This window comes from Chrysochloris asiatica, unplaced genomic scaffold, assembly GCF_000296735.1.
Source record: "Chrysochloris asiatica unplaced genomic scaffold, ChrAsi1.0 scaffold00040, whole genome shotgun sequence".
NCBI classification, from domain to species: Eukaryota; Metazoa; Chordata; class Mammalia; order Afrosoricida; family Chrysochloridae; genus Chrysochloris; species Chrysochloris asiatica.
The window spans coordinates 19,177,693-19,205,214 of NW_006408558.1; the positions used below are offsets into that span (position 1 = coordinate 19,177,693).

Below are 27,522 nucleotides of genomic sequence, written 5' to 3' on the forward strand. Positions count from 1 at the left end.
TTCCGTTTGAATTTGCATATGAGCAATTGATGGTCTGCTCCATTTCCTGATCAAACCATTCAATATCCCCTTGTTCTGTTCTAACAACTGCCACTTGATCTGTGTACAGGTTCCTCATGAGCACAATGAAATGTTCTGGAATACCTAATCTTCCAATTGTTATCCTTAGTTTGTTATGATCCACACAGTCAAATGCCTTTGCATAGTCAACAAAACACAAGTAAAATTCTTTCTGGTATTCTCTGCTTCTAACCAAGATCCATCTGAAGTCAACAATGATGTCCCAGGTTTCACATGGTGTTCTGAACCTGGCTTGAAATTCTGGCAGCTCCCTGTTTATGTACTGTTGCGAGTGTTTTTTAAATATCTTCATCAAAATTTTACTTGGGTGTAATATAAATGATATTATTTGATTTCTGCATTCTGTAGGGTCATCTTTCTTTGAAATGGGCACACATATGTATTTCTTCCAGTCCATTGGCCACGCAGCTGTCTTCCAAATTTCTTGGCATAGACTAGTGAGTGCTTCCTGTACTGCATCCATTTGTTGAAACATTTCCATTGGTATTCTATCAAGTCCTGGAGCCCTGGTTTTCCACTAATGCCTTCAACACAGCTTGGACTTCTTCCTTCCATACCATTGGTTCTTGATCATATGATACCTCCTGAAATGGTTGAACATCAAGCAATTCTTTTTGGTACAGTGACTCTGTGTATTCCTTCCGTGTTCTTCTTTTTGTTTTTTATCTGTTTTTCTGCCTTTGTTTTGTTTGCTTTTAAAGCTTTTATTGTGAATTGAGTGATAGTTTACATGGGAGAACATCAGTTGTGCACTCAACCAATTGTATTTTGTTTCATTGCAATGATTCCAATCCCCTCCACGCACCATCCAATGACAGTATTTGTCTCTATTCCTCTTTTTTTCCAGTGTACACAAAAACACACAGGAATATATAACCGTTTAAACAACCAAAGGGCACATTTTACAAGCTAGCCTCCTGACTGCCAGCACACAGCCTTACTCTTTCCATGAGTCTAGAGTCTTCAGCTGCTCCATCTCTCCATGTCATCGTCTCTGCCTCCATCTCTGGTGCCGCTGCTTCTCTGGATAGAGTCCCACATTCCACTCATGCTCTTCTCCCTTGATGGTCCTGGTGTCCTCTGTTCCTGGACTGTAAGATTAACTACTTTCTCCTTTTTGTTACAAAACTTCTACCTTTACAGTTGTGCCGGTCACAATTAGTCATAATAACAATTACTCATTTTTGAATCATCTCCTTTCACTAGACCCATCTAGATAGAATGGAAACTGTTCAGTGGGGATTCTACCTTCCCCCGCACACTCTGAAACTAACTACCCTCTTGAAAACTTGTAAGCCAACCACTTTGTGCCTCTACAGCCCTGCACCATTTTAGGTAGCCTATGTCTAAGTTTCCTGTCCCTATCAGCTCTGTGTACTGAGGGGATAGGCTTGATCCTTGATGTGAAGACTCCTTCCCTCTCAGTTGGTATTTTGAGGTACTACATCATAAGTAAAGGTAAGTTCATCAAATTGTAGCAATTTACACTTTCTTCCTGTATCAAACTTCTTTATATTCCTTTTGTTGAGTTCTGATCATCAAGCCATCCAAGCTTGGCCTAATGTATCCTTCCATATTCTTTTTTTTTTTCAATGTTTTATTGTGAATTATGTGATAGTTTACATGGGAGAACATTAGTTTTACATTCATTCTATCGTATATCGTCTCATTGCCATGGTTACAATCCCCTCCATGCATCATCAACCAACCAAAGGGTATATGCTGCAATCCTTTCCCGTACCCCCCAGGTCTTCAGCACACAGTCGCTCTCCCTCTCTGGATCTAAAGTCTCCAGCTGCTCCATCGCTCCACGTCATCATCTCTGCCTCCATTTCAGGCATCACTGCTTCTCTGGGTGGGGTCCCACTCTCTGCTCTTCTCCCTTGATGGTCCCAGGGACCTCCGCTCCTAAACTGAAAAGTTAATCACTCCCCTCCTTGCTGTAGCATCTATCTTTACATTTCCAACCCTCACAATCAGTCCTGATAACAATTATTCACTATTGTATCACAAGAGACCTATCTGCATTCATTTCATCAGCCCTGCCTAGACAAATTGAATACTATTCAATGGAGATTCTACCTTCCTCCAGGTCCTCTGGATCTAGGTTTCCTCTTGAAAGCTTGTAAGCCAGTCACTTTTTGCCTTTGTAGCCCCCCACTCCCCATTTTGGGTAGCCAATGTCCAAGTTGCCCATCCCTGTCTATTATGTATACTTCCATATTCTTTTGATGCCTCCTGCATCCTTCAATATTTTGCCCATAGAATTATTTAATATTGCAAGTCAAGGCTTGATTTTTTTTCTTCAGCTTGAGAAATGCTGAACACAGTCTTCCCTTTTGATTTTCCAACACCAGGTCTTTGCACATTTCATTATAATACTTGACATTGTCTTCAGGTGCTACCCTTTGAAATTTTCTGTTCAGCTCCTTTACCTCATTTCTTGCATTCACTTTAGCTACTCTACATTCAGGAGCAACTTTCAGAGCTTTCTTCCAACATCTGCTTTGACCTTTTCTTTCTATCCTTTTATTTCATGACCTTTTGCTTTCTTCCTGTATGATGTTCTTGATGTCATCCCACAACTCATCTGTTCTCCGGTCTTTAGTGTGCCTAATACATCAAATCTGTCTCGAAATTCAGGTGAGATACATTCAAGGTAATACTTTTACTCTTATGGAGTTGTTTTCATTTTCTTCAGCTTCAACCTGAACTTGCATATGAGCAATTGATGGTCTGTTCCACAGTTGACACTGACCTAGTTTTGGCTAATGATACTGAGCTTCTCTATCATCTCATCTCACAGACACAACCAATTTGATTCCTGCGTATTCTATCTGGAAAGGTCCACGTGCCTTATATGTTGTTGGGAGAAAAAGGTATTTTCAATAAAGAAATCATTGATCTTGCAAAATGCTATCATGCACTCTCCAATGTAATTTCTGTCAACAAGACCATATTTTCCAATGACCAATTCTTGCTCTAGTTTCCAACGTTTGCATTCCAATCATCAGTGATTATCAATGCATCTAGATTGCATGTTTGATCAATTTCAGATTTCTTCATCATTGGCTTAGGTGGTTGGCATAAATTTGAATAATAGTTATAGTAACTGGTCTTCCTTCTTGTTGTTGTTGTTAAGTGCTGTCATTCCTTGTAGGTGTATTGAATATTTTTCGATCATAGACAGCATTGCATTTCAAGTTAGATCTTGAAATCTTCATTTTGATGATAAATGTGACACCGCTGTTCTTAAATTTGACATTTCTGACCTAATAAACCATATGATTGTCCAAACAAAATGGCCAATACCTTCCATTTCATATCACTTTATTGTTAATTGGTTAGTGCTGTAGAATTGGTACCTGACTCACAGCGATCCTGTCCAAGGTTCTGAGGCTGTAAATCTTTGCGAGAGCAGAAAGCTTCATATTTCTCTGATGGAGCAGCTAAGTGGGCTGGAACCACAGACATTGTAATTTGCAGTCCAGTGCTTATCCTACAGGGTAACCACACTCCTTTCATTTCACTTACCTAGGATATTGATCTTTATGCATTCCATTTCATTTTTTATGATTTCCAATTTCCCTAGAGTCATTCCAATGATTAAAGAATGCTTGCAGCTGTTTCTTTTCATTTTGAGTTTGGTCCCATTAGCAAACGAAGATCCTGAAAGCTTTACGCCATCCACATCATTAAGGTCAACTCTTCTTTGAGAAGATAGTTCTTCCCCACTGTATTTTGAATGTCTTCGAACCTGATTGGCTCATTTTTCAGCACCATATCAGACAATGTTCTGCTGCCGCTCCTAACGTTTTTAGGGGCTAATTCCCCAGAATTATTCTTTTATTCTCTACCACTCATCTGTCAGTTTGTCGTACTGTGGTGGCTTTTATGTTGCTGTGATACTGGACGATACGCCACTAATATTTTAAATACCCGCAAGGTACACCCATGGTGGGCAGGTTTCAATTTCCAGACTAGGAAGAAGGAAACATGTACTACTTGCAAATATTTAGTCACTGAAAACCTGATCAATAGTAGTGGAGCACCGTCAGCACCAGAATATTGAAACATGATGAAGAGCACCAGAATTGTCAGATATAGTCCCAGAAGATGGGTCCCTCACGTTGGAAGGTGCTCAAAATATGAGTGGGAATGAGCTGCCTCCTCAAAGTAGACTTGACCATGATGACGCAAATGGAGTAAAACCTTCATGATCTTCATTTACTGATGGGGCACAGCTCAAAATAAAGAGAAACAGCTGTAAACATTCATTAATAATAGGAACATAGAATGTACAAAGTATGACTCTAGGAAAATTGGAAATTGTGAACAACTAAATGAAATTGTCAACAATTAAATGAAATGGATCAATAGCCTAAGCATTAGTAAGCTGAAATGGATGGGTATTGGCCATTTTGAATTTGAATTTTACTATGCCAGGAATGACAAATTGAAGAAGAATGGCATTGCATTCATCATCAAAAAGAACGTTTCAAGATCTGTCTTGAAATACCACGCCGGCTGTGTGTTCCAGGGTTGTATTTTTCTTTCACCATACTTATTCAATCTGTATGCTGAACAAATAATCTGAGAAACTGGATTATCTGAAGAAAAATGTGGCATCAGGATTGGAGGAAGACTCATTAATAACCTGAGATATGTAGATGATGCAAGCTGAAAGCGAAGAGGACTTAAAAAATACTTACTGATGACCAAAGACCACAGCCTTCAGTATGGGTTGCCCCCCAATGTACAGAAAACAAAAACCCTCACCGCTGGACCAATAAACAACATCCATATAAATGGGAAAAAGTATGGAGTTGTCAAAGCAATCATTCATCAACACTCAGGGAAGCAGCAGTCAAGAAATCAAATGACGTATTACATTAAGCAAATCTGCTATGCAAGACCTCCTTAAAGTGTTCAAGCGCAAAGATGTCAATCTAAAGACTAGGTAGGGTACACCTGACCCAGGCCATGGTATTTTCAATAACCTCATATGCATGTGAAAGCTGGATAGTGAATAAGGAAGAACCTAAAAGAATTGATGCTTTTGAGTTATGGTGTTGGAGGAGAATATTGAAAGTACCATGGACTGCCTAAAGAACCAACAGACATTTGTTGGAAGAAGCTAGAATGCTTCTTGGAAGCCAGGATTTCCAGACTTCCTCTCTCATACTTTGGACACATTGTCAGAAGGGACCAGTCCCTGGAGAAGGATAACATGTTTGGTAAAATGGAGGGTTGGAGAAAAAGACAAAGACCCCCAATGAGATGGATTGGCACAGTGGCAGCAACAATGGGCTCAAATGTAGCAACAATTGTGAAGTTGGTGCAGGACTGGACAGTGTTTCGTTCTGTTGTGTGTAGGGTTGCTATGAGTCAGTACCTATTTGATGGTACCTAACAACAACAACTCAACCCGACCATAACATGATACGCATTCTTTTCCATGTACATGGAACATTCTCCAGAGTAGACCATATGCTAGACCACAAAGCAAGTTTTTTGACTTGCACATGGTCTATTTGAAAATTTTTAAATATCAAAATACTACAAACCATTTTCTCAGATCACAACGCTATAAAATTAGAAATCAACAATAGGAAGATGAAGGAGACAAAATCAAATATATGGAAAGTGGATAACTTCCTGCTTAAAAGCCACTGGTAGCAAGTAAAAATTGATAGAATTTAATTTAATTTTACTTCAATGATCATGGAAGCAATGGTTAAGAAATCAAATTATGTATTGCATTGGACAGATCTACTGCTGAAGTGTTAAGGAACAAAGATGTCACTTTGAGGACTTAGGTGTGACTGACCCAAGCTATAGTATTTTCAATCGCCTCATATGCACGTGAAAAATGGACAATGAACCATGGTGTTGACGAAGAATGTTGAAAATACATGAACTGCTAAAAGAACAAATAAATCTGTGTTGGAAGACGTACAGCTAGAATGTTCTTTAGACGCCATGATGATGAGCAAAAGAAATGATGGAAGCGCATGGTGTCACCCTTGACTTCTTCGCCCAGCTTTGCTATTGACCTGACATTGAGACCTTAGGCCAATCCCTTCCCTTACTTCACCATCAATTTTCTCATTTTATAATGAAAAATTAGACACAATGCTGCTTGATTCTTATTGTAGTCCAGGAAGAAGTACTTAGGGATTAGCCCTAGGAGGGGCCCTTCCTTTCTGGTGACATCATAGAGAAGAGAGTTCCTTTCTAGAAGCCTCAGTGCTACTGTTCAGCTCAGGTGAGAAGGGAGATATAGAGAGGGGCCTTGTTGGGCCCAGGTCTTGAGCTCTCTTCATCCCAGGGTTCTTTGCACACTTATGGATCAACACACCATGTCTCAAAAGGCTCAAAATGAGACAGACATCAGTAATTTAGAGGAAGTCCCTGGTCCCCACTCACCATCCCCACATCCCAGGTCAGGCTATGGTGGGCTTCATCACCGAACTGAGGTCCATCAGCCTCGTGTGTCCCGTCATCGTGATGAAAACCACCACCCTGGTGAGTTCCAAGATTCCCGTAAAAATGCCTTCTCCCGTCACTCCCACCACCACGGTGAGGCCGGTCATCATGGCAGAGTCCATCACCTCCATGGTGGGTTCCAGCAGCCCCAGGACCAATCCGTTAACCCGGCTTCCTCCCATGCCATTGTGACCACCCTCTTTTCCTCTGGTAAAGACCATTCACATCACATTGATCGTGAGTACCCCCAAGGCAACAAGATATATCAAAGGGAATCCAGCTTCCATGGTGAATCCCCCCACCATGGTGAGGAACTATCCAACAATCCCTCTAGTGGATATCGTCGCCACAGTGGTGCCTCCCATCAAGGCGAGATCCCCCAGGGTGAAACATACCACCAAGACGAGCCTGTCTACTATGAAGAGTTCCACAACCACCATGGTGAGACCCCCCAATTTGGTAGGCGACTTCCTCGCCGTGGAGAGACCTATTCCCACCAATCCAATGAGGGGTCCTTCTGTAGTAGCTTCCATCACCCTCGTGGTGAGCACCACCACAGCAAATACCATCACAGTGAACGTCTCCGCCATGGCGAGCATCCGCACCGTGGTGGGCACCACCATGGACAGCCTCACCACAGTGAGCATCATCGCCGTGAACATCTCCGCCGTGAACATCATATCCCCGATGCGGAGTACCACCATGGTACCTACCAAGTCTCTGGACCCTATCTGTCCTCCAGCACAGTAACAAACCTCCACCGTGATATGTCACGCATCAGGAGCTCGGGTCAGTTTGTACCTCCATCCCTCAGTGTAATTCACTCACGCAGCTCCCAGACCCTCAGCAAAGTCCATCCCCAGGCTGCTTTCACCTCAGAAGTGGAAAACTGGTGTGAAGATGAACAATTTCAGAAGCGCAAAAGTAAGTCTTTTGCCCAGTCATTCCCTCACCCTAAATCCCACAACCCGGCAGATCGAATTCAGGCCTTTCTGCAGATTGTGTATATTCCATTGGCCACTCACTCACATGATTGTTTATCACCTGACCTTTTATTCCTCGAATTACGTACGCCTCCAGGCTGAGTTGTTTGTTCAGTTACTACTTTATTCGTTCACATGTTCATTTCTCAGGCATTTGCTTATGTCTAATGTGGGTGACTGGCCTGGAAGGATCTGATACAATGCCTGTCCTCTAGGATCTACAACACTGGGGATGACCTCTTAAACAACCAATCACAGACTGGCCAGTCAAAGGGGCCTGTCCTCCTCCCCTTCAGAGCATATGTCGTGGTGGATTGTAGCCATATTTCCTCCACTAAACTGTGAGCTTCCCGAGGTCAGGGGGGTGTGAAACAGTGACTGAAAGAGAACCTTGTTCACGAGAACATGGAGAGATCTTGACTCGGAACTCACTATTTTCCACACTTGGCTCTTAGCAGGAGTTCAGGAACCATGGAGTCTGGAACTCCATGTCTCATGACTAAAGAGTTACTAGAGCAGAGAGGGGGTGAAGTCTACGAATGGGGACAGGGAAGGCAGGCCAGTGGAGGGGACGTTTCATTGGGGTCTGAAAGAGAGAGGGCGAAACTCCCAAGATAATAGGTGTGTGGAGGATTGCACATCCCATTCAGAGGTTGCAGTCCCAGCAAAGAAGAGACTGCACCATGGCAGCTTGAGGCCTTAGGAAGGAGTAGACTCCAAATTCCAAATAGACGTCCATGGAGGTCAGCCTGTGGGCCCAGCAGCAGCACAGGACTGGCACAGGGGTCCCTCAGAGAGAGAGGCAGGCAGGCAGCATGAGCCCTGACCCAGTCTGCCAGGGCACTTGGGGCCCTCACCTGTCACCTGCACAGAACTAACTCTCTGGTCCTTACAGTTGGCCGGACTCAGCGAGCTCACAAGAAACGTACTGAGTACCTGACCCAGTTGCTGTGGGAAAAGCTAAGCTTTTTGATTCAGTGGCTCCGGGAAAGGCTCCTGCATCTGACAGAGACCATGGCCTTTGAAATCTTCATCTTCTTCATCATCTGCCTCAACACCACCATGATGGTGGCCCAGACCTTTGCTGAGGTTGAAGTCCGGGGTGGTAAGAGCTGGTCACTGGAGCCCTGGTCACTGTTGGTGGACCTTCTGGGGGCCTAACCCAGGCCTTATCTCCTTTTCTCTCACCCCTGAGAAGGAGATGCCAGTTGCCCTTGTGAGAGAGAGATGCAGTTCAGGAAGATTTCCCAGAGCACAGCCAGCTAGAGACGGGCTGTTTGTTCTAGGCAATGGCCACCAGATGGCGCATCTGCTATAATTGTTCTGCTTTGGGCAGAAAAAGACCCTAGGATTCCAGGGTCTGCAGAAGGTGTCAGCGGGGGGGAAAGTGGAAAGTCTGGAGAAAGCTAGCCTCTGAAGTCTCATGGAGCAGGGTGAAAGAGAGGATCTGCCACAGGGCACATAAACTGAGGAGCTAATAATTAATAATAATAATGGCAGGTGTTTCTGGCATACTTAGTTTCAGGCTCTATTCTAGGTACTGTGCAAAATGCTCACAAGTCTATGACACAAACTGCTATTAGACCCATTTTACAGATAAGAAAACTGAGACATACAGACGTGTAGGGCAGAGCCAGAAAGAACCTAGATGTAGGGACTAGGAGGTCCGGGTGGTGAGGAGGAGGGAAAGTGGCTGGGGGAGGTGGGGGCGATGGCCCTGAGTGAGCCCTGGTATCTCTGCAGAGTGGTACTTCATGGCCATGGACTCAGTCTTCTTATGCATTTACGTAGTGGAAGCTGTGATCAAAATCATAGCCCTGGGTTCCAAGTATTTTCATGACGCCTGGAACAATCTAGGTGGGTGAGGATGGAACCAATGTGTGTGTGTGTGTGTGTGTGTGGTAGGAGCCATTGAACTGCCTATGGGAGGCTGAGGCTGCAGAGGGCCAGAGATCGGGTACTGATGCTGGGAATGCTGGGGGGTCCGGGCTAAGAGCCAATCAGCTACCCTGTGTCCTCAGACTTCTTCATCATGACCATGGCCTTCCTGGACTTCCTGCTCATGCAGCTCAATGCCTCCTTCCTGACCAACTTATACAACCAGAGCAACGTCCGGCTCCTCAAGGTCCTCAAGAGCCTGCGGGCCCTAAGAGCCATCAGGGTCCTACGGAAGTTCAGGTCAGCATGGTCACTGCTGCCCACCCTGGTGTGGAGACTCTGAAGGTGGAGTGGATGGAAGCTGATGGTCCTAGAGAATTCACTGTGATCTCCTTAAGGGATGGGGAGGGAAAAGCCGTAGAACCCACCCCTACCCCTACCTCCCCACCCTGCCTTCCTCAGTCTGCTTCTGACATGCCTGCCGCCCTGCCCTCTGCTGGGAGCAGTCTCTTCACTTTCCTGGAAGGAGCAGGGAATCCCCTAAATCACCAACAAATTAGGGACCTCCTGTCTTCAGGGCCAGCTCAAGGCACAGGCTCCCCTAGCCTGGCTGAGTCAGCCTCGTCCCCATCTCTGCCCACAGCATCCTGAACAGCCTTCAGGAACTGACGGGGACTCTGGCCCCATCCCTGCCGTCCATCACAGCCATCCTCATTCTCATGTTCACCTGCCTCTGTATCCTACACTGTGGGGGTTGGTGTGGCAGGTGACAGGGATAGGACCATGTGAGCCCAGTTTTGACCCTGAACAACCAGTCCTCTTCTCTGTGGTGCTCCGGGCACTGTTCCGCCATTCGGACCCCGTACGCTTCCAGAACCTCTTCACCACCCTCTTCACCCTCTTCACCATGCTCACTCTGGACGACTGGTCCTTCATCTACTTGGACAGCCGGTCTCAGGGTGGGGCAAGCCTTGGGTTGAGTGGAGGGCAGGGCCTGGCCTTTCAAGACCCTGAGGCCTTTTGATGCGCGGCTGGTGAGGCAGGCTGGGAGCTCATAGTTGGAACAACCCCTCTCTCCTAGGAGCCTGGTACATCATTCCCATTCTCATGGTTTATATCATCATCCAGTACTTCATCTTCCTCAAGTGAGCACCTCCGCTGCTCTGTGCCTAGCTTCACTTCTCCCCTGTTCCTGGGGAGCCCCACTCCCAGTGCCCTCATGGTGGGTGGGGTGTGTGGAGACAGAGCATCTGCTAGGCCCCCTCTTTGAAAGCATTCCTGCCTCCAGCCTGGTGATTGCAGTCCTGGTGGACAATTTCCAGATGGCCCTGCTCAAAGGCCTGGAGAAAGTGAAGCTAGAGGTTTGGAGTTGGATGGGGTAGGAAGATGAGATGAAGGGTACTGAGTCAGGGCTTAGCTGGTCCTGTCTGTGTCCCATAGGGAAGCGGGGAGAGGGCTCTAGGGATGGGTGGGCATGGGAGTTTGGTGGGACAAAGTCCTCTTCTTCTCAGAGGGCTGCCCGATTCCAAGAGAAGCTGTTGGACGATTCACTGACGGAACTCAGCAAAGCAGGTGCCACCCTGCCCACTGCGGCCCTCCCTGCTGACCTCGGGGTGGGCTGCTCTCTCCCTCTCCCACCCCTCCTTCCACAGCTAGATATAGAATTCCAGCCTCAGTGTCAATACTTCAGAACCTGGGACTCGAGAGAGCTCTCAATGGTTAGGACTATGAACCAAGGGGCTCTGAGACAGTCCTGAAATCAAACTAACAGACAAGAGAATTAAGAGTAAGTTTCAAAAGGTCCATTTGCAAAGTGACAGATTAACCAAACACATGCTTCTATCAACTGTTTATAACACTTGGCCTAACTCGATCTGGTTTTAACTGCCGTTGAAGGTTGTCCATGTGCTTATTCACACTTGTCCAGAATTATCTGACATGGATTGTGAGTCTATAAAAATGTTTCCTGTACATGTACAAGTTCCTCAGAACTAGATAGACTCTGAGCTCCAGAATCCCACCCTAGGGTCACCATGGGGTCGTCTGGGCACTTAGTGGCACGCTTCATTATGAACATTTAGAGACAGGAAGCTTAAGCAAAAAAAGGTAATCTATTGGCTCCATTGGTAAGTGGAGGGTGTGTGACTCTAAGGGATGGCTGGATCCAGGACTCAAATGACGATCAGGGCTCAGTCTCTTTTCCACATCTTTGCTCTCTAATTCTGTGTGGTTTTGTTCCTGGGCAGCTCTCTTCCCTGTGGTGGCAAATGGCTACTTGCAATTCTGGTCCCAATTTCTCACAGTACCCATCCATAGAAATATCTGGGTGGTACAAATGGTTATGTGCTCAACTACTAATCGAAAGATGGCTGGTTCTAATTCACCCAGAGGTGCTTTCAAGGAAAGACCTGGAGATCTACTTGCAAAAGATCACAATCCCCAGACATGAAAGGAAAAAAAAAAAAAAAATGTAGACAGACACTAGGACAGTCGTTGAGCCGGGGAGATTCAGATCAGGATCAGGTAGTCAGACAGAGACACTCTCTGACAGAGAGTAGTGCCTGCATGCCTGCCTGATACTGGTGGTTCACTGGTCGTCATTGGAAATCCCATGGCATGTGGTTCTACTCTAAAACACATGAGGTTGTCATGAGTTAGGATCAACTTAACAGCAATTGGTTTTAGCAGCCCAAGTCCCCAAAATGCTCTGGAGGCACAGAAGACCCTCAATCACCTATACCAAGAGATTTGGAAGACAACTACCTGGCCAACTGACAGGAAGAGATCTGTATTTATGACCATTCCAAAGAGATACCAGAAATCATTGGACAATATCATTGATATCCCACGCGAGTAAAATTTTACTAAAGATAATACAAAAATGGCTGCAAACATACATTGGCAGAGAACTTTCAGAGGTTCAAGCCAGATTCAGAAGAGGACGTGGAACAAAGGACATCATTGTTGACGTCAGATGGATCTTGGCTGGAAGCAGAGACTACCAGAAAGATGTTTAACTCTGCTTTACTGTCTACTCAGGTGATTTCAGTTGTATGGATCATGGTAAGCTATGGACAGCATTGCAAAGTATGAGTATTCCAGAACACTTCATTGTGCTCATGACAAACCTGAACATTGGTTCAAACAGAACAAGCAGACACTGAATGGCTTAAAATGAAGAAAGGTGTGTGTCAGGGTTGTACTCTTTTACCATACTTATTCAACCTGTATGCTGAGCAAATAACATGAGAAACTGGATTATATGAAGAAAAAAGTGGCATCAGGATTGGAGGAAGACTTACTAACAACCTGCAATATGCAGATGATACAACCTCTCTTGCTGAAAAGTGAAGAGGACTTAAAATATTTACTGATGAAGAGCAATGACGGGTTCATGCCTTCAGTATGGGTTGCATCTCAATGTACAGAAAACAAAAATTCTCACCACTAGACCAATATAAGAAGATTGAAGTTGTCAAAGATTTCGTTTTGCTCAGATTAACCATCAACACTCATGGATGCAACAGTCAAGAAATCAAATGACAAATATTGTATTAGGCAAATCTGTTGCACAAGACCTCTTTAAAGTGTTCAAAAGCAAAGATGTCCATTTGAGGACTAAGATACACCTGGCCCAAGCCATGGTATTTTCAGTAACCTCATATGCATGTGAAAGCTGTACAGTGAATAAGGAAGACCATAATGCATTTGCGTTATGGTGTTGGAGGAGACTATTAAAAGTACCATGACCCGCCAAAGAACCAACAGATCTGTGTTGGAACAAGTGCAGCCAGAGCGCTCCTTGAAAGCCAGGATGGCCAGACTTTGCCTCTCATACTTCAGACATATTATCAGGAGGGACCTGGAGAAGGAGATCATGTTTGGTGAAGTGGAGGGTCAGAAAAAAAGAGGAAGACCCCCCAGTGAGATGGATTGGCACAGTGGCAGCAGCGGTGGGCTCAGATGTAGAAATGATTGTGAGGCTGGCCCAGGGCTGAACAGTGTTTTGTTCTGTTGTGCATAGGGTTACTACGAGTCGGTACCAACTCAATGGCACCTAACAACAATATCTATGTCCATTTCTGAACCTATCACTGTAACCAGAAGGATAGGCTGCTAAGATTGGCCAGGTGAAAATCACATGTCATTGGAGCTGTGGGTGGGATTGATCTCAGCTAGATGACATGAAGGGATGGTTTCTGAGAGAATTGGGATACTTTTACTAAAAAGGGGAATGGATACTGGACAGGAAAACAAAAAAAAGCTGCTTGATCTTATACATCCAGAGAAGAAGTCTCTTCAGGGGCATCCTGGATGAGACACTTTTGTTGTTGTTGTTGTTGTTGTTGTTGTAAAAGACCATCAAGTCAATTCTAACTCATAACAACCCTGTATAGGGTTTTCAAGGAGAGGCTGGTGAGTTTGAACCACTAACCTTGTGGTTAGCAGGCCAGTGCTGATCTTTCAGCACCACACCAGGACTCCAGAAACTCCTTTAGCCTCTGTCTAAATATCTCCATGGCTACAGGGTTTCCCCTGGTCCTCAGTCTCCTCTCTGAATTCAGGCATCTTCTTGACTCAAGTCTTCTTTCTCTACGTTCAGAGCTTGAAGAGCAGAGTGAAGAGACTCATAAGCAACTCATTGAGAAGAAATTTGGGGACATGACTGAAAAGTAAGGAGATGCCAAGGCAGGGGGCGGGACAAGGGGGGCTAAACTATGTGGAAAAAGGTCTGAGGTCCTGATCCAGTGGCGGGAAGTAGGACACTGCTTGTTTCTCTGGAAAGGGGACGGGATGAGGATACCATGATGGCTTCTGAACCCTTCACCAACCAGAGAGTCCCACCAGTAGTGCCTGTAAGGACAAGGAGAGCGCCTTTGAGGCCAAGAGTCAAGGTCAAAGACAGGCAAGGGGAAGAAGTCTTAGGGGAGCAGTGAATCTGCTCATCTCTTTATTTAAGAAGCATCCTTGATCCTTCTTCCTTGGACAAAGTCCTATGAGGGCTGCAGGGACCTAAACGGACTGAGTCCTGCTCAGAATGGTCCTGTCTCTAAAGACCTATGCTGGGCCATACAAGATGTAGCCAGGTGGGGGGATGAGGAGGATTATGGGTTAGAGGAGCAACCTGAGTAAAGGGTAGGAGGCCAGATAGTTAATCCCTGATTTCTGGGAGATGTGGCCAGCTGGCTCAGGAGAGCTGAGGACTTGTGACCATGCTATGACCGAGGGACCTTGTTATAATCTCTTGCTCCCTGGCTCTTAGGCCTGGCTTCGCAGAGATTCTTTCCTCCCCCACACAAACCTGTAGACTGGCTCCAGATCCGCAGAGAGTGGCTACTGGTATCTTCCAAGCTTGGCAGAAGCCAAGCTCCTAATAGACATTCAAGCCTTTGTCAACAGTTCTAGTATCATCAAAGTCACGATTACCCTGCATATCCCTCGTTTGAGCCATATTGTGTCCTAAGCATTCCATACACTTCTCTACTTTCAGACTTTTGCTCACACTGTTCTCTCTGCCTGGAATGTTCTCTGACTGTTGATGTTTGGTTTAGGTGATCCAATTCTGGCTCATCCATGACTGGGCTGAATGACTTGTTTGCCTTCCCTGTGGGTTCATTCTCCAGTTCATCCTTCTGCTCCTTGGTCATGGCCCTTGCCCAGGGCTCTGGTTTCTCTGCAGTATTTTCCTTGGTATTTTCTTGGCTTCCAGTCTCTTACCTACCTATCCACCACTGCTGGGAGCATTGTTGTTGTTATTGAGTCTGCTCACATACAACAGAAGGAAACACTGCATGGCCCTGGGCGATCCTCACAATCATTGCTAAATTAGAGTTCATTATTGTAGCCACTCAATGCCAATCCATCTCATTGAAGGGCTTCCTCTTTTTCATTGACCCTCTGTTTTACCAACCATGATGTCATTCTCCAGAGATTGTTGTTGTTGTAAGTGCCTTCGAGTAGGTTCCGACTCATAGCAACCCTGTATAGGGTTTCCAAGGAGCGGCTGATGAGTTTGAACCACCGACCTTGTGGTCCAGTTTTTTATCCTGCAACCCCACATTGGGAATCCTCTCCAGAGATTGATCACTCCTAATAACACGTCCAAAGTATATGAGATGAAGTCTCGTCATCTTCATCCCTAAGGGGCTTTCTGACTGTACTCATCAAAGACAGATTGCCTCATTCTTCTGGCAGTCCATCACTTATTCAAAATTCATCACTAACACCATAATTTAAAATCGATTCTTCTCCTGTCTTCCTTATTCATTATCCAGAAGAGTTGTGGCCACAGTTGGGGATGGTGGTCTCAGTGACGTAAGTGTGTGTAGAGAGGAAGGCAGGCAAGAAGAGCTGGCCTAGTGGTTGTGGGGAACCAGAAGTCTCAGGGATGGGGAAAAATCAAATCCCGCTTTCCTGACACCAAACTGTAAGGACCAATTAAATCCACTTATTATCAGTTCTGGTCCCTTCTGTTCTGTTCTAACCCCAACGGCATATGTAGCGTTTCATCCTCTGACCCTATCTATCCAAAGCTATGCCAGAGCTTACAAAGTAAAGATCCGGACTGCCAAGTCTGCCCAAGACTTCAGATGCCAGTCAAAAGCTTGGGTGTCCAGATGACACCCTTACTTCTGACTGTTGTTGTTGTTGTTGTGAAGTGCCATCGAGTCGGTTCCGACCCATAGCGACCCTGTACTAGTTGTCTACAAAGTTTGGATCTTCCCACTATCCTCAGGATGCCAACCATAAGTCCCCAGGTCCCTCTCACTTCTAATTTGTTGGCTATCATTACTCCCTTGGGTTCAAAAGCTCACTAGAATGACTCAGAACTCAGAAAATTGCTAAACTCGGTGACTAGTTTTCTTATCGCAAAAAACAATATAAATGAAGAGATATGTAGGGCAAGGTTTGGGGCGGTTCCCAACATGACTTTTCCATGTCCCAAAGAATATGCTAACCTTTCCCAGGTACATCCATGTCTTTCATCAACCAGGAAGTCCAGGGAGTTTCGGAGTCCAGAACCTTCACTGGGCACTCATTACGTAGGCATGATTGAACCATGCCCACCATTTTGTTGTTGTTGGTTATTGTCCAGTAGATTCTCCAGCCCATGGTGACTCTGTTTCCACAGGACTTGTAAGGCTGTGACCTTTCTGAAGCAGATTACCAGATCTGTCTTCAGAGGACTGAAGTGGTTTCGGAACACCACCCTTTCAGCATTTAACTGTTTATACTACGCAGGGATTCCTGCGGTCAATTGCTATCACTGCCTGGTGGTCTTCCTGGCCTGGCCAGGAAGGATGACCTGAGTGATCTTGTCAGCATACACCTTCAGGTGTGGTCTGAAGGCTTCATTAAAAACACTTCCATCCCTGGTGAAATTTCCAGGTTTTGAATATTACCTCCCAGGAATCCAGGACATAGATGAAATTCTTTGGGTACATTTAAATTGTTTACCTCTCACCCAGCCAGGTGGGTCAGCTCAGCTCTGGACTAACTCCCTCCTGTCCCCAGGCAGAAGGAGCTGCTGTTCCATTTCCTGCAGCTGGTGGCTGGGGTGGAACATCATCAACAGAAGTTCCGGTCCCAGGCATGTGTCATCGACAAGATTGCGGACACTGCCTTTGAGGTGAACCTGGCAGGACCAGAGGAGGGGCAGGAGAGGGGAGGCTCCTGGGGGGTCAGGCAGAGGGGGAGCTAGCTCATTCCTTCTCCCTGATCCGCCCCCTCCCCAGGCTGGAGAAGAGGATTTCAGGAAGTGATCGGTACAGAGTGTCTTGCCTGTGGCAAGCTGCCAGTTTCCCTCCTCTCACTTTGACCTGGGCAAGAACCCCAGAGTCCCTGTCTCTACAGCTGGGGGTGGCTGGCATGGGGTTGGGACAAGTCCTGGAATCTGATGGAATGATCCTCTGGACCCTGCGAGGCTGGGGCCTCAACAGAGTTTTAAAATCCCAGGTGACTCGATGTCATTATTAGATGGGCAATAGGTGAACGTGTGTGCCTTCATGTGTGTCTGTGGGTGTGTGAGAGAGAGAGAGTATGTGTGTGTATGTTTTGAAGAAGGGGCTATTCTTGGACCCCCACCAGTCTCACCACTGGCAGCATTAGCAGAGGCCCCAGGGAGCTGCAGAAAGGGACGATGTGCGCGTGCTGGATGTGCTGGAGACGACAGAGCAGACAGGGGTCAGGAGAAAAAGAGCAAGCCAGACAAGCCCAGGGTAGTCAGGGCAGGGTATCCTTAGGCTCCAGAAATCGGGGCTCAGGGCTCTGGACCCCGGGCCTACCAGGATCCTCAGCATTCACAATAAAGGTGCCAACCTCTTTGGGTACCATGAGCTTCGAGAGGGAGATTAATGGCAGGATATGCCCTGCCTGGGTCAGACGGCGTGGCTGTACACATTTCCTGGCTTTCTCTGGTGGGGGGGTTGGGAGGGTTGGGGGACAGGAGTGTGGAGCCCTGAGTGGCTGAGTCCTTGTTAATCTGTTAATCTGGAGAAAACTGCTCAAGGTCAGCCAGTTTGGGGCCTGAACGTGGTGAAGCATTTGTTGCTAAGGGCCATCAAGTTGATTCCGACTCATAGCAACCCTATATAAGGTTTCCAAGGAGAAGCTGGTGGATTTGAACTGCTGACCTTATGATTTGCAGTCCAGTGCTGATCCTATAGTGCCATACCAGGAGACCAGCATTTATTGCTCCTGAAAACTTCTTAGGGAGACCTAGTGGGGGTGTTGCCTTTGTTGTTGTTGGGTCGGTTCCAGTTCATAGTGACCCTGTATAGGGTTTCCAAGGAGCAGCAGGTGGCTTTGAACCACCGAAACTGTGGCTAGCAGTCCTGTGTTTATCCTATAGCACACCAGGACTCCACTCAGGAGCCTAAGCAATATTAACCCTATGCATTCTGTTGAATCTCTATCCTCTCGAATTTCATCCTTTAAGGTGTCATCCTTGGGAATTTTAGAACAAAGTGGACGCAGTATTTCCAATTCATTCCAAGCTGTCGCTGGAGATGCTTTGGGAGGGGTTTCAGAGTCTCTGGACTTGCCTCCTGGTTCTTAGCCTTTCCTTCCTCCCTCAGAAATCAGATGCTTCCTCATCTATCCAGACCCCTTGGCCAGCGCCCAGTTACGATGACTCACACAAGAATGTGGGAGATGCTAGGCAGAACACCCACAGGCCTGTGCCCATCTCCAACCTGTTTCTGAAGGCCCTATGCCCAACTGCTCTGGTAGCGTAGTGGTTACGAATCGGGCTGTGAACCTTAAGGCCAGCAGTTCAAAACTACCAGCCACTCTGTGGGAGAAAGATGAGGCTTTCTGCTCCTGTAAAGATTTACAGCCTCGGAAACCCTGTACAGGGTTGCTATGAGTCAGAACTGACAGGGTTGCTATGAGTCAGAACCGACTCGACGGCACTTAACAACAACAACAACATGCCCAACTGATATAACTGTCCTCATCCAACTTCCCTTGTGTGATTGAGCTTGGAAACTTCCTTACTCCTAAGTAGACTTAAGAAGGGAAATTGAGGACTTCTTAACACTGCCCCAAAGTACAAAATGGGGAGGTAACAATTTCCTGGGCAGCTGAGCAAAAAAGGTGCTGTCATGTGAAGTCTAGGTTCATTTCCAGCATTTGGCTCAGAACCCCAATAGTTCCTTCCTTAGCATCTGCCTCAGGATCCAGGCCTAATCTTGCCACTCTCCCCAAACCAATATCCAGAATTCCCAGGTGGCTTCCCCACACCCCACTTCCAACTCTGTACCTAGATCATTTGTTGTTGTTAAGTACCATTGAGTCAGATCCGACCCATAGCGACCCTGTACAGGGTTTCCGAGGCTGTAAATCTTTACGGGAGCAGAATGCCTCATCTTTCTCCCGCGGAGCGGCTGGTAGTTTCGAACTGCTGGCCTTAAGGTTCGCAGCCCGATTCGTAACCACTACGCTACTAGATCATGCTAATGAGTTAATATCCCACCAAACACACACACACATACACCAACAGCTGTTGTTGTTGTTAAGTGCCCTCGAGTCAGCTTGACCCATCGGGTTTCTGTGGAGCAGCTGGTGGGTTTTAACTTCCAACCTTGCGGTTCAAATTGGTGGTGGGTTGCTAAGATTCCCTTCGCCAGGCCTTCCAGGTCAGGGGGCTCAGAGAGAGTGAAAGATTGGGAAGAGAAGGGAGAGGAAAGGAGGGGGGTTGAGACAGAGGCATTAGAAGCAGCTGCATAGTGGAGGCAGGCTTGGTGGCAGGGTTGTTCTCTGGGTCCACTGTGTTCCTCAATCTCCCAGATCTCGAGTCACGCAGAAGTCCTGGGGTTAGTGTATACCTTCACACACCCACACTCCTGTTGAGGGCTGCTGGAGTGAGATGGAGGGCAGTCCTGGCCCCTATTGTGTGGGTGAAAACTGCTGGATAGCCCCTCCTCTCGGCCTGACCTGGGATGAGTTCAGGCCTCACAGCTGGAGCGGTGCACAACCGACTGCCTTCATCCGGTCCAAGCCTGGACCACTGCAGGGCCCTAGATCCCTGGCGCTGAGTCCCAGGAGGTGGTCTTTCACTCCTTCCAACACCCATTTCCAGGATGCAGTGTAGGCTGGAGGCAGGGTAGGACTCAGGTGAGGGGCACAGACAGCTTTGCCAACACCCTCCCCTCTCAAACACACACACACAGTCATACACACACACACACAGTCATACACACACACACACACAGTCATACACTCACCACTGGCCCAGGGTAGTGATGCCTGGGAGTTGGCAGGAGCAGCACCTCCCCTCCCTGAGCAGAAGGCCACCCAGAAGACACCTCTGGGCCTCACCACCGCCACACCACCTCACACATTCATTTACTAAACATTTCCTGCCACTTACCCTGTGCCAGCCCCAGGAGGGAGGCTCCTGCTTGGTGGCATGTGGTGGCCCTCCCAGAGCTGCCTCACCTGACAGGTTTGACCAGAAGTAGGGCTGGATACAGTTTTCCCTGCGCCTCTAATTCCTGACCAGCTCAACCCTCGGCTTCTCAGGCTCCACTGGGAGTCTGCCCATTACTCCACCCCACTGCAGTGTGGCCTACAGGGCAGAGAGCAGGGTCCTGGAGCTGGGGTCCTGGAGCTGGGGTCCTGGAGCTGGGGTCCTGGACCTGGGGCTGTTCTTCATTAGGTCTCAACCTTGGGCAGGGGACCGGACAGCCGAAGGTGAGGGCAAATTGCCAATACCCAGTATTCCCCAGGGATCCTTACTCCTCACCCTGCCCCAGGTGTGGGCATATTGGTGAGGCTGAGGGTCACCTCTGGGTGGGGGTACCTGGGTCTCTGCGCATGTCTGGGGATATACGTCTCCAAATTGTTCCTCTGGGGGCTGGCTGGGTGTGTGAGGCTGTGCTTCTGGGTTGCTAGGTTGTAGTGTTTGTTTTTCTGGTTGTGTGTGTGTGCAGTCACCCGAGTGTGTGTGTGTGCAGTCACTGGTTCTGGGGGTGTGTGTGTGGTGTGTATGAACTGCAGCCACAAATTCAAATCACAAATACCATCACAAATCTTTCCTTTAAATGACATTAAAGAAATGTCACTGAGACTAAATGTAATCTGAGTTCCTCTGAGGGCCCCTGGCAGACTGTTGTTGGACCTCATGCATGTTATAGGAATCCTCATACGCTGAGAGCTCAGTGCATTGGGTCCTGCTAGGTTGAGCCCACTAGGTGTCTCCTGAATTCCTTTTGGGTGCTGAGATGGGGCAGGGCCACCAGCACTGTTAGGTCTTGGGCATCATCCCTGGACTCTGACTTCCAGCTCTTAACTCTGAGAACATCGGGAGGTTTGTTCCTCTACATCTGCTTGTGTGGGATGTTTGGGGGAACAGCATCCTCAGCCCTGATTGGGGCTGGGCCCGAGAGAGCTCAGCTGGGATGCTATAGTCGCTGCCATGTTATAGGAGTAGGGAATGTGAAACACTCAAAAGACACCAATGTAGGAAGCAGTTAAGGTTTTATTGGGACTTGGCCCAGGACCCTTGGGCCACCTGATCCCACCTCACAGTGCTCAGGCCCAAGGGTGGCCTGTGGTAGACCTGTGGACCTAGTACATGGGCACACAGTCATTCTTTAGAAGCTGGGAGGAGTTCTGCCAGGGGACCACCAGGATCTCAAAGTTGCAGCGTAGCTTCTGTGGAGAGAGTTCGGGAGAGGGATGAGCAGGGCCCCACAGGCTGCTGTCTCCCCTCAGCCTGTGAAGAGGGGCAGTCACCACCCAAGGAGCCATGGTCAGAGCCAGACCCCAGCTCTTTCTCACTAACCTCCCCACCCCTGGGAAGTTGAGTCACACAGACATGGCATGGGGCCTCAGGTAGCTATCCAGGGCTAGAGAGGGGAAGGGGGCCAATATGGCTACCTCCTCCTCTGTGCCTGTGGCCAGGGGGCAGATAGTGAGGTCCACGCTGCGGTCTCCAGTCATCGCGTTCTTTCGACAGGCTGTACTGCTCATCTCCAAACTCAGGTAGTACTTGATGCCGGCCACCAGCTGGGGATGGGCAGGAACATCAGGGGTACCCCAGAGGACAACCATTCCCCTTCCTTCCATGCCCTTCCACCCACCTGTGAACATCCTGGTGGGAGTACATGGTCTCAGAAAGCCCCCCAGAGCTCTGCAGACAGGCAGGACAGGGGACGCATTGGGAAGAATGAGACCAGGTGGACACGCCCCCTTCCTGAGCCCTGGCAGACTGGCAGGTAACCACGGCCCTTTCTTCCCCATCACTGCCATGTCCCCATTCCACACCCCTTATCATTTCATTCCAAATCACCTCTGTGTTCCCACCCCCCAGTCCTCTTTGATCCCCTCATCTCTCACATCCCTCCAAGTCCCCCTTCATCTCCCCATCACCTCCATACTCCCACCTCCATGCCTCCCTTCATCCCCCCCCTCCCCCCGCTGCCCACCATCTTCCTTACTCCCCTCCACCTCCCCAATCCATTCAAAAGAGTGGAGGTGGGCAAGGATATTGCAAGTAAGGTGACTTATGGAAGTTAAATACAGATTGGGTCCTGTATTTAAAGTAGAGACATTTTGTTCATCATAAAGTTTTTGGCATTAATTTCATATTTAAAATATTGCATGAAAACACTGATCTCGATTTCTAAATCTTTTGGTGACTGACAAGTGCCGCGCTTGCCTCTCCCCAGCCCATCGCGCTCCACTCTCCCGGTCAGTGGTACCTGGCACTGCGCCTTGAGGATGTGCGTGTCGCGGAAGTAGTAGAGACTGTTGCTGCCCATGTTATAGGTGGCCACAGCCTCCTGCGCCGCCTTCTGCACCTGCGGGTCATTGAGCGGCAGATCCCGGACCTGCCCCGTCCGGAACTCCCCGGGCCGGGCCCGGGCATCGGGGGTCAGCAGCAGCAGACAGAATGCGGCCAGAGATAGACCCAGCATCACCGCACGGCTTGTTCGCTCCATGGTTGTCTGCCAGGCCCAGCTGCCGCGCCACTTTTATGGGCCCCGCGGCCACGCCCCGACTCCTCCGCAGCCCCCACCCCCGTGCACGCCAGGAAGGCCTGGAGCCGAGGTAGGGGCGGAAGACCGAGGGTGGCCCGAGGGCCTGAAATCTTCCTGAGGAAGAGGACGGTTCCCAGTAACTTACCATGACTTCTAGCTGTAGGACAAGCGCACAGCAAGATCGGTTTGAGCCACAAGGTTGGAGGTTCAAACTCACCAGTGGCTCCTCGGAAACCCTATACTGGGTCTTAACAACAACACTTAATAACAACAACTAGCTGTGTGGCCAAGTTCTGTGTAATGGGTTGTGAGAATTTGATGAAACGGAATAAAAAAATAATGGAATTTTTCAATGACCTTTTTGAACTCCGTTTATATATAAAGTGTTGAGAAGACGTCTGATATTGGGTAGGTGCAATGTAACCAGCATGTAAACTGGGGGGGGGAGAGGGGGAGGGAAAGAGGGGATCACTATGCTGACCAAACCCCCTGTCTTCTAGTGGTTTCTGATTCATAGAATCAGACCCTGAAGGACAGAAGAGAGCAGCCCCCGTTGGATTTCCAAAGTTGTAAATCTTTACTGAAGCAGACTGCCACATCTGATGGGTTCCAATCCCGGACCTTTCAGTGGCAGCTAAGCACTTAACCACTGTGCCAGCAGAGCTCCCTCACTAACCAGGCACTGTTTAACTTTGGGGACCAATGGTGAGTAGGGAGTATTACTGCTTCTACTTCACAGAAGAGACTGCATTTCCCCAAGGATAAATGGGGAGCCTGACTTTTGAGACCCTATATTCTGATATTCAATTGGAATCTGAGCTCTTCACTCCGACTGAGCCAGCAGGCCGTGGGGGCGTCCTTAGCTCTGCCATCTCTGGGTGACTTGCAGGTTTGTCTCCTGCCCTCCTAGAGCCTAGAGGTCCTTATCTGAAGAAGCTTGAGGATATAACATTGTTTGGGCATTAATGAGCAGGGCTGGGCTCCCTTCCTCACTAGGCAAAGTAGAAAGTCTTTTGGAAAGAATTTGACTATTGCAGGTTAATGTGCTGGACTGCAAGGTCAGTTTGAACCATAATGTTGGCGGTTCAAGCTCCCCAGCCGCTCCTTGGAAACCCTATACAGGGTTGCTATGAGTCAGAACTGACTCGATGGCACTTCACAACAACAACAACTTAAACAGCTTGAAGTAGTCATCATGGGAAAAGTTGGGGATTTGGTTGGAATTCTTTATCCGTGCTTTATAGTTTTCAGCCTTCACTGGTCTTTTATTAGTTACATGAAGGCAGGAGGTGGAGGTGGGGTGGGGGATAAGAGGGTGGAGAGACAAAGATTTTTGCAGTGCTTGGAGCCTCTGAGGGTCTTAACTTGCCTTGGAAGAGGCAGCAGCTCACAGTACCTGGTAAACAGATGCTTAATGAGTGGTCGTTACTAGGGTAGAGTCCTGGTGTGACACTGTAGGATAAACACCAGACTGCTAACCACAAGGTCAGCAGTTCAAACCCACCAGCGGCTCCTTGGAAACCCTATACAGGGTGACAATGAGTCAAAACTGACTCAGTGGCACAACAACTGTTAGGGTGACTATTATGAGCAAGCACCCAGTGCCTCTTCCTCCTCCCCACTCCTACTCAGTTCTGGACGTCTCAGAATCCAAAAGGAGGCGATTTCTCCTGGAGATCCAGACCAAAACATGCTCACTGCCCCCAGTCCTCAAAGCTCCTAGCCTGCACCCCGGCCCCCTACTCCCTACTCCAAATCCACCCACGTGCCACAGCCTAGCAGTGACAAATCCTGTCATCTCTTTGGAATTCCAAGGAACAGTCACAAGTTTGCTGTGGGCTGAGGTGTCTGCCTTCCAGAACAGCCCTCAGTTTGTAGGTGAGCAACCCTGGCCATGGTTTTATGATGGCAAGACCAGGTAGGGACCCTGAGCAGAGAGGACCTGAGTGGGGGTATAGTAAGAGATCCATGGGAGAAGGGGAGAGTCAGGAGAGGCAGCCAAGGTCCTGTCTTCAATTCACCAAGAAGCCTGTGGCCACAGTTCAAGTCCCTCAGCCTGCCTGGACACTTACACACTTTTGCACTGAGGTGGACAAACCTCTTACCCCACAACAACTTCCAAAGACTTTTCTCACAAGCACCTGGAGGAAGTGAATAATATCCTCATTTTACATATGAAGAAAGCTCCTGAAGTCAGGATGCTTGTCTACGGTCATACAGCTAGTGGAGTCCTGGTGAGAACAAGGGTTGGGGAAGAGCCATTAGCAACTACTGGGTTCTTGTTGGGCTCCAGGTCTTGTGTTTTCTTTCTCTGAGAAGCCGCAAGCATTACCTCTATTTACAAGAAGGAGAGGAGGGCCAGGGGAGAAAGGTCAGCAGTGGGTGATGGCCACAGGATGTCAGATCTGTTGTCCAGAGTCAGGTCTGATCCCCAACGGAGTCCCTAGCCTGGACTTCATCCTATCTAAACCAGTCTGGCTTCCACAAGGGACCCTAGTTCCGGTGGAAGCCCAGGGTTGGCCATCCCAGTGACCACATGGCACAGCCTCAAGTGTTGTTGTGGCCCACCATCTCCACTCCAATGACTCCCAGCATGCCTCACTTGCCCTTAATCCACCGCATGTCTTGCCCCTGACTGAATGGGTCTGATGGTTTAGGGTGGGCTCTTGTCATCAAACTCCCTCTGGGACCAAGCCATCCAGGACCTTCTTCTTTACCTGTATGTTGTTGTTGTTAAGTGCCGTCGAGTCGGTTCCAACCCATAGCGACCCTGCACAGGGTTTCCGAGGGTGTAAATCTTTTACGGGAGTAGAAAGCCTGATCCTTCTCCCGCGGAGCGGCTGGTAGTTTCGAACCGCTGACCTTAAGGTTCGCAGCCCGATTCGTAACCACTACGCTACCAGAGCTCCTTTCTGTATATAATGGGCCTTATTTTATTATTGTTGTATTTTTGGTGAAAATTCACTTAATAGATCATACCCCCATGCACCGATTTCCACCGATACAGCTCAGTGACACTGATTACCTCCTTGGTGTTGTGTCTTGCTATCTCCCAAATTATTTCACCACCATTGACTCACTGATCCATAAACTACTCCTCTGGGTGTACAGTTACTGTTGTCTATTTGCTCTCATGTTGACAATTCTTTAAGAGAACACAGTGCTCAAGGTGAACATTCTTGATGAACTCAGCTAAAGTGCTGAGGTGTTTGAAAGATGACTTCAGAGGATAGTTTGGGTTCCAAGGTTCAAAAATTGTCTCGGGGTAACAGATTGCAGGTGTTTCTCCAATTGCAGTGGGCCTAGTAAGTCTTGGTTCTATGAGAAATGTTCCATTCTGTTTCACATTCCCTCACTCCTCTCCCACACTTTGACCAGGATTTATCTATTATGTCTTTGATCAAAATGGTGGCTAGGCACCAACCATTCTTCTGTTCTCATGCTACCCAGAGCCTTCTTATTACCCCTAGAACTCTCTTCTTTGAAACTTCAGCCAGGTTGCAGATGTACCCCCAGGTCTCTGCTCCTCTCTCTGTTACCCCACATTCTGGAGGTTTGATACTCACTCACTGGTTGAATCTTGCCAACAACCCTACGTGCAGGGTGACTCAGAACAGTGAAGCATCTTGATCTAGATCACACAGGGAGTAAAGTCTGTGCCACTTCTTCCTGGCGTCTTCTTGGTTACCATCAGTCAAGGTCAGCTGACAATGGACCAGAAATAGCCCTGGGACTCTTCAGGGAGCAGACAGCCCAGAAGGGGGCCATGATCATGAGCGTGGGACCAGGTGGGAAGGTATATCATGGGTGGGTCCAGTTATTGTTGCTGTTAAGTGCCATCGAGTTGGCACCAACTCATAGCAACCTTATGCACAGCAGAACGAAACACTGCCCGTTCCTGGGCCCAGTGCCTCCCCCTAGTTCCTTTCCAGAGGCAGCAGGAACCCTTGGGGACTCCTGAGTGCAGGGGTTGGGGAAACCCCAAACTTCAGACCATCTCTGTGCATTATGACTCAAGTGCATGAGAGAGTAAAAGCTCTGGCTTGGGACACAGAGTGCACTGGGACAATACTGACTGACTTTGGGGCCCGCCCATGCTACCAGGTTGGTGGGTGGCCAGGCAAGTCCTGTTAGGCAGTGGCGTCACTATAAGGGCATGGGGGCGGGAGGTGGAAGTGGACCACACTAGTCAGAGGGGGTGACACAAAAAGACTCTCTATAAAATTTTTGTGTAGTCTTTCATCAGAAACAAAGAAATATAAATATAAAATATCCCTGCAGTTAGTTATAACAACAAAAACATTTCTTTCCAAAAGAGAATCTATGGACTAAGGATATTTTTTTGGCAACACGAATCTGACAAGTGACTAATCTCTAAAATTTATAGAAAATTTCAACATGCCACCAACAAAAAGACAAACAATCCAATAGAAAAATGGGTGAAGGACTTGAACAGATACAACCAAGAAAGGCACCCAGGCAGCCAACAAATATATGAAGAGACGCTTAAGATCACTAGCCATTGTTGTTGTTGTTAAGTGCCGTCGAGTCGGTTCCGACCCATAGCGACCCTGTACAGGGTTTCCGAGGGTGTAAATCTTTAC

At 47.8% G+C, this 27,522-nt stretch overlaps 2 protein-coding genes across 2 annotated transcripts; one reads left to right on the plus strand and one right to left on the minus strand.

The window, feature by feature from the left end:
* The first annotated feature begins 6,534 nt into the window (after positions 1 to 6,534).
* On the plus strand, positions 6,535 to 17,194 carry CATSPER1 (cation channel, sperm associated 1). The gene is made up of 13 exons (XM_006861069.1): positions 6,535 to 6,609; positions 6,714 to 7,494; positions 8,449 to 8,658; positions 9,297 to 9,410; positions 9,575 to 9,731; positions 10,075 to 10,166; positions 10,247 to 10,390; positions 10,513 to 10,576; positions 10,720 to 10,792; positions 10,943 to 11,003; positions 14,035 to 14,104; positions 16,947 to 17,061; positions 17,168 to 17,194. Exons 1-13 carry the CDS (start codon positions 6,535 to 6,537, stop codon positions 17,192 to 17,194), a joined length of 1,983 nt encoding a protein of 660 aa, XP_006861131.1.
* Positions 17,195 to 21,503: 4,309 nt separating this feature from the next.
* On the minus strand, positions 21,504 to 22,879 carry CST6 (cystatin E/M). The gene is made up of 3 exons (XM_006861070.1): positions 22,640 to 22,879; positions 21,816 to 21,944; positions 21,504 to 21,590 (listed from the first exon to the last, which is right to left on the minus strand). Exons 1-3 carry the CDS (start codon positions 22,877 to 22,879, stop codon positions 21,504 to 21,506), a joined length of 456 nt encoding a protein of 151 aa, XP_006861132.1.
* Positions 22,880 to 27,522: the final 4,643 nt, after the last annotated feature.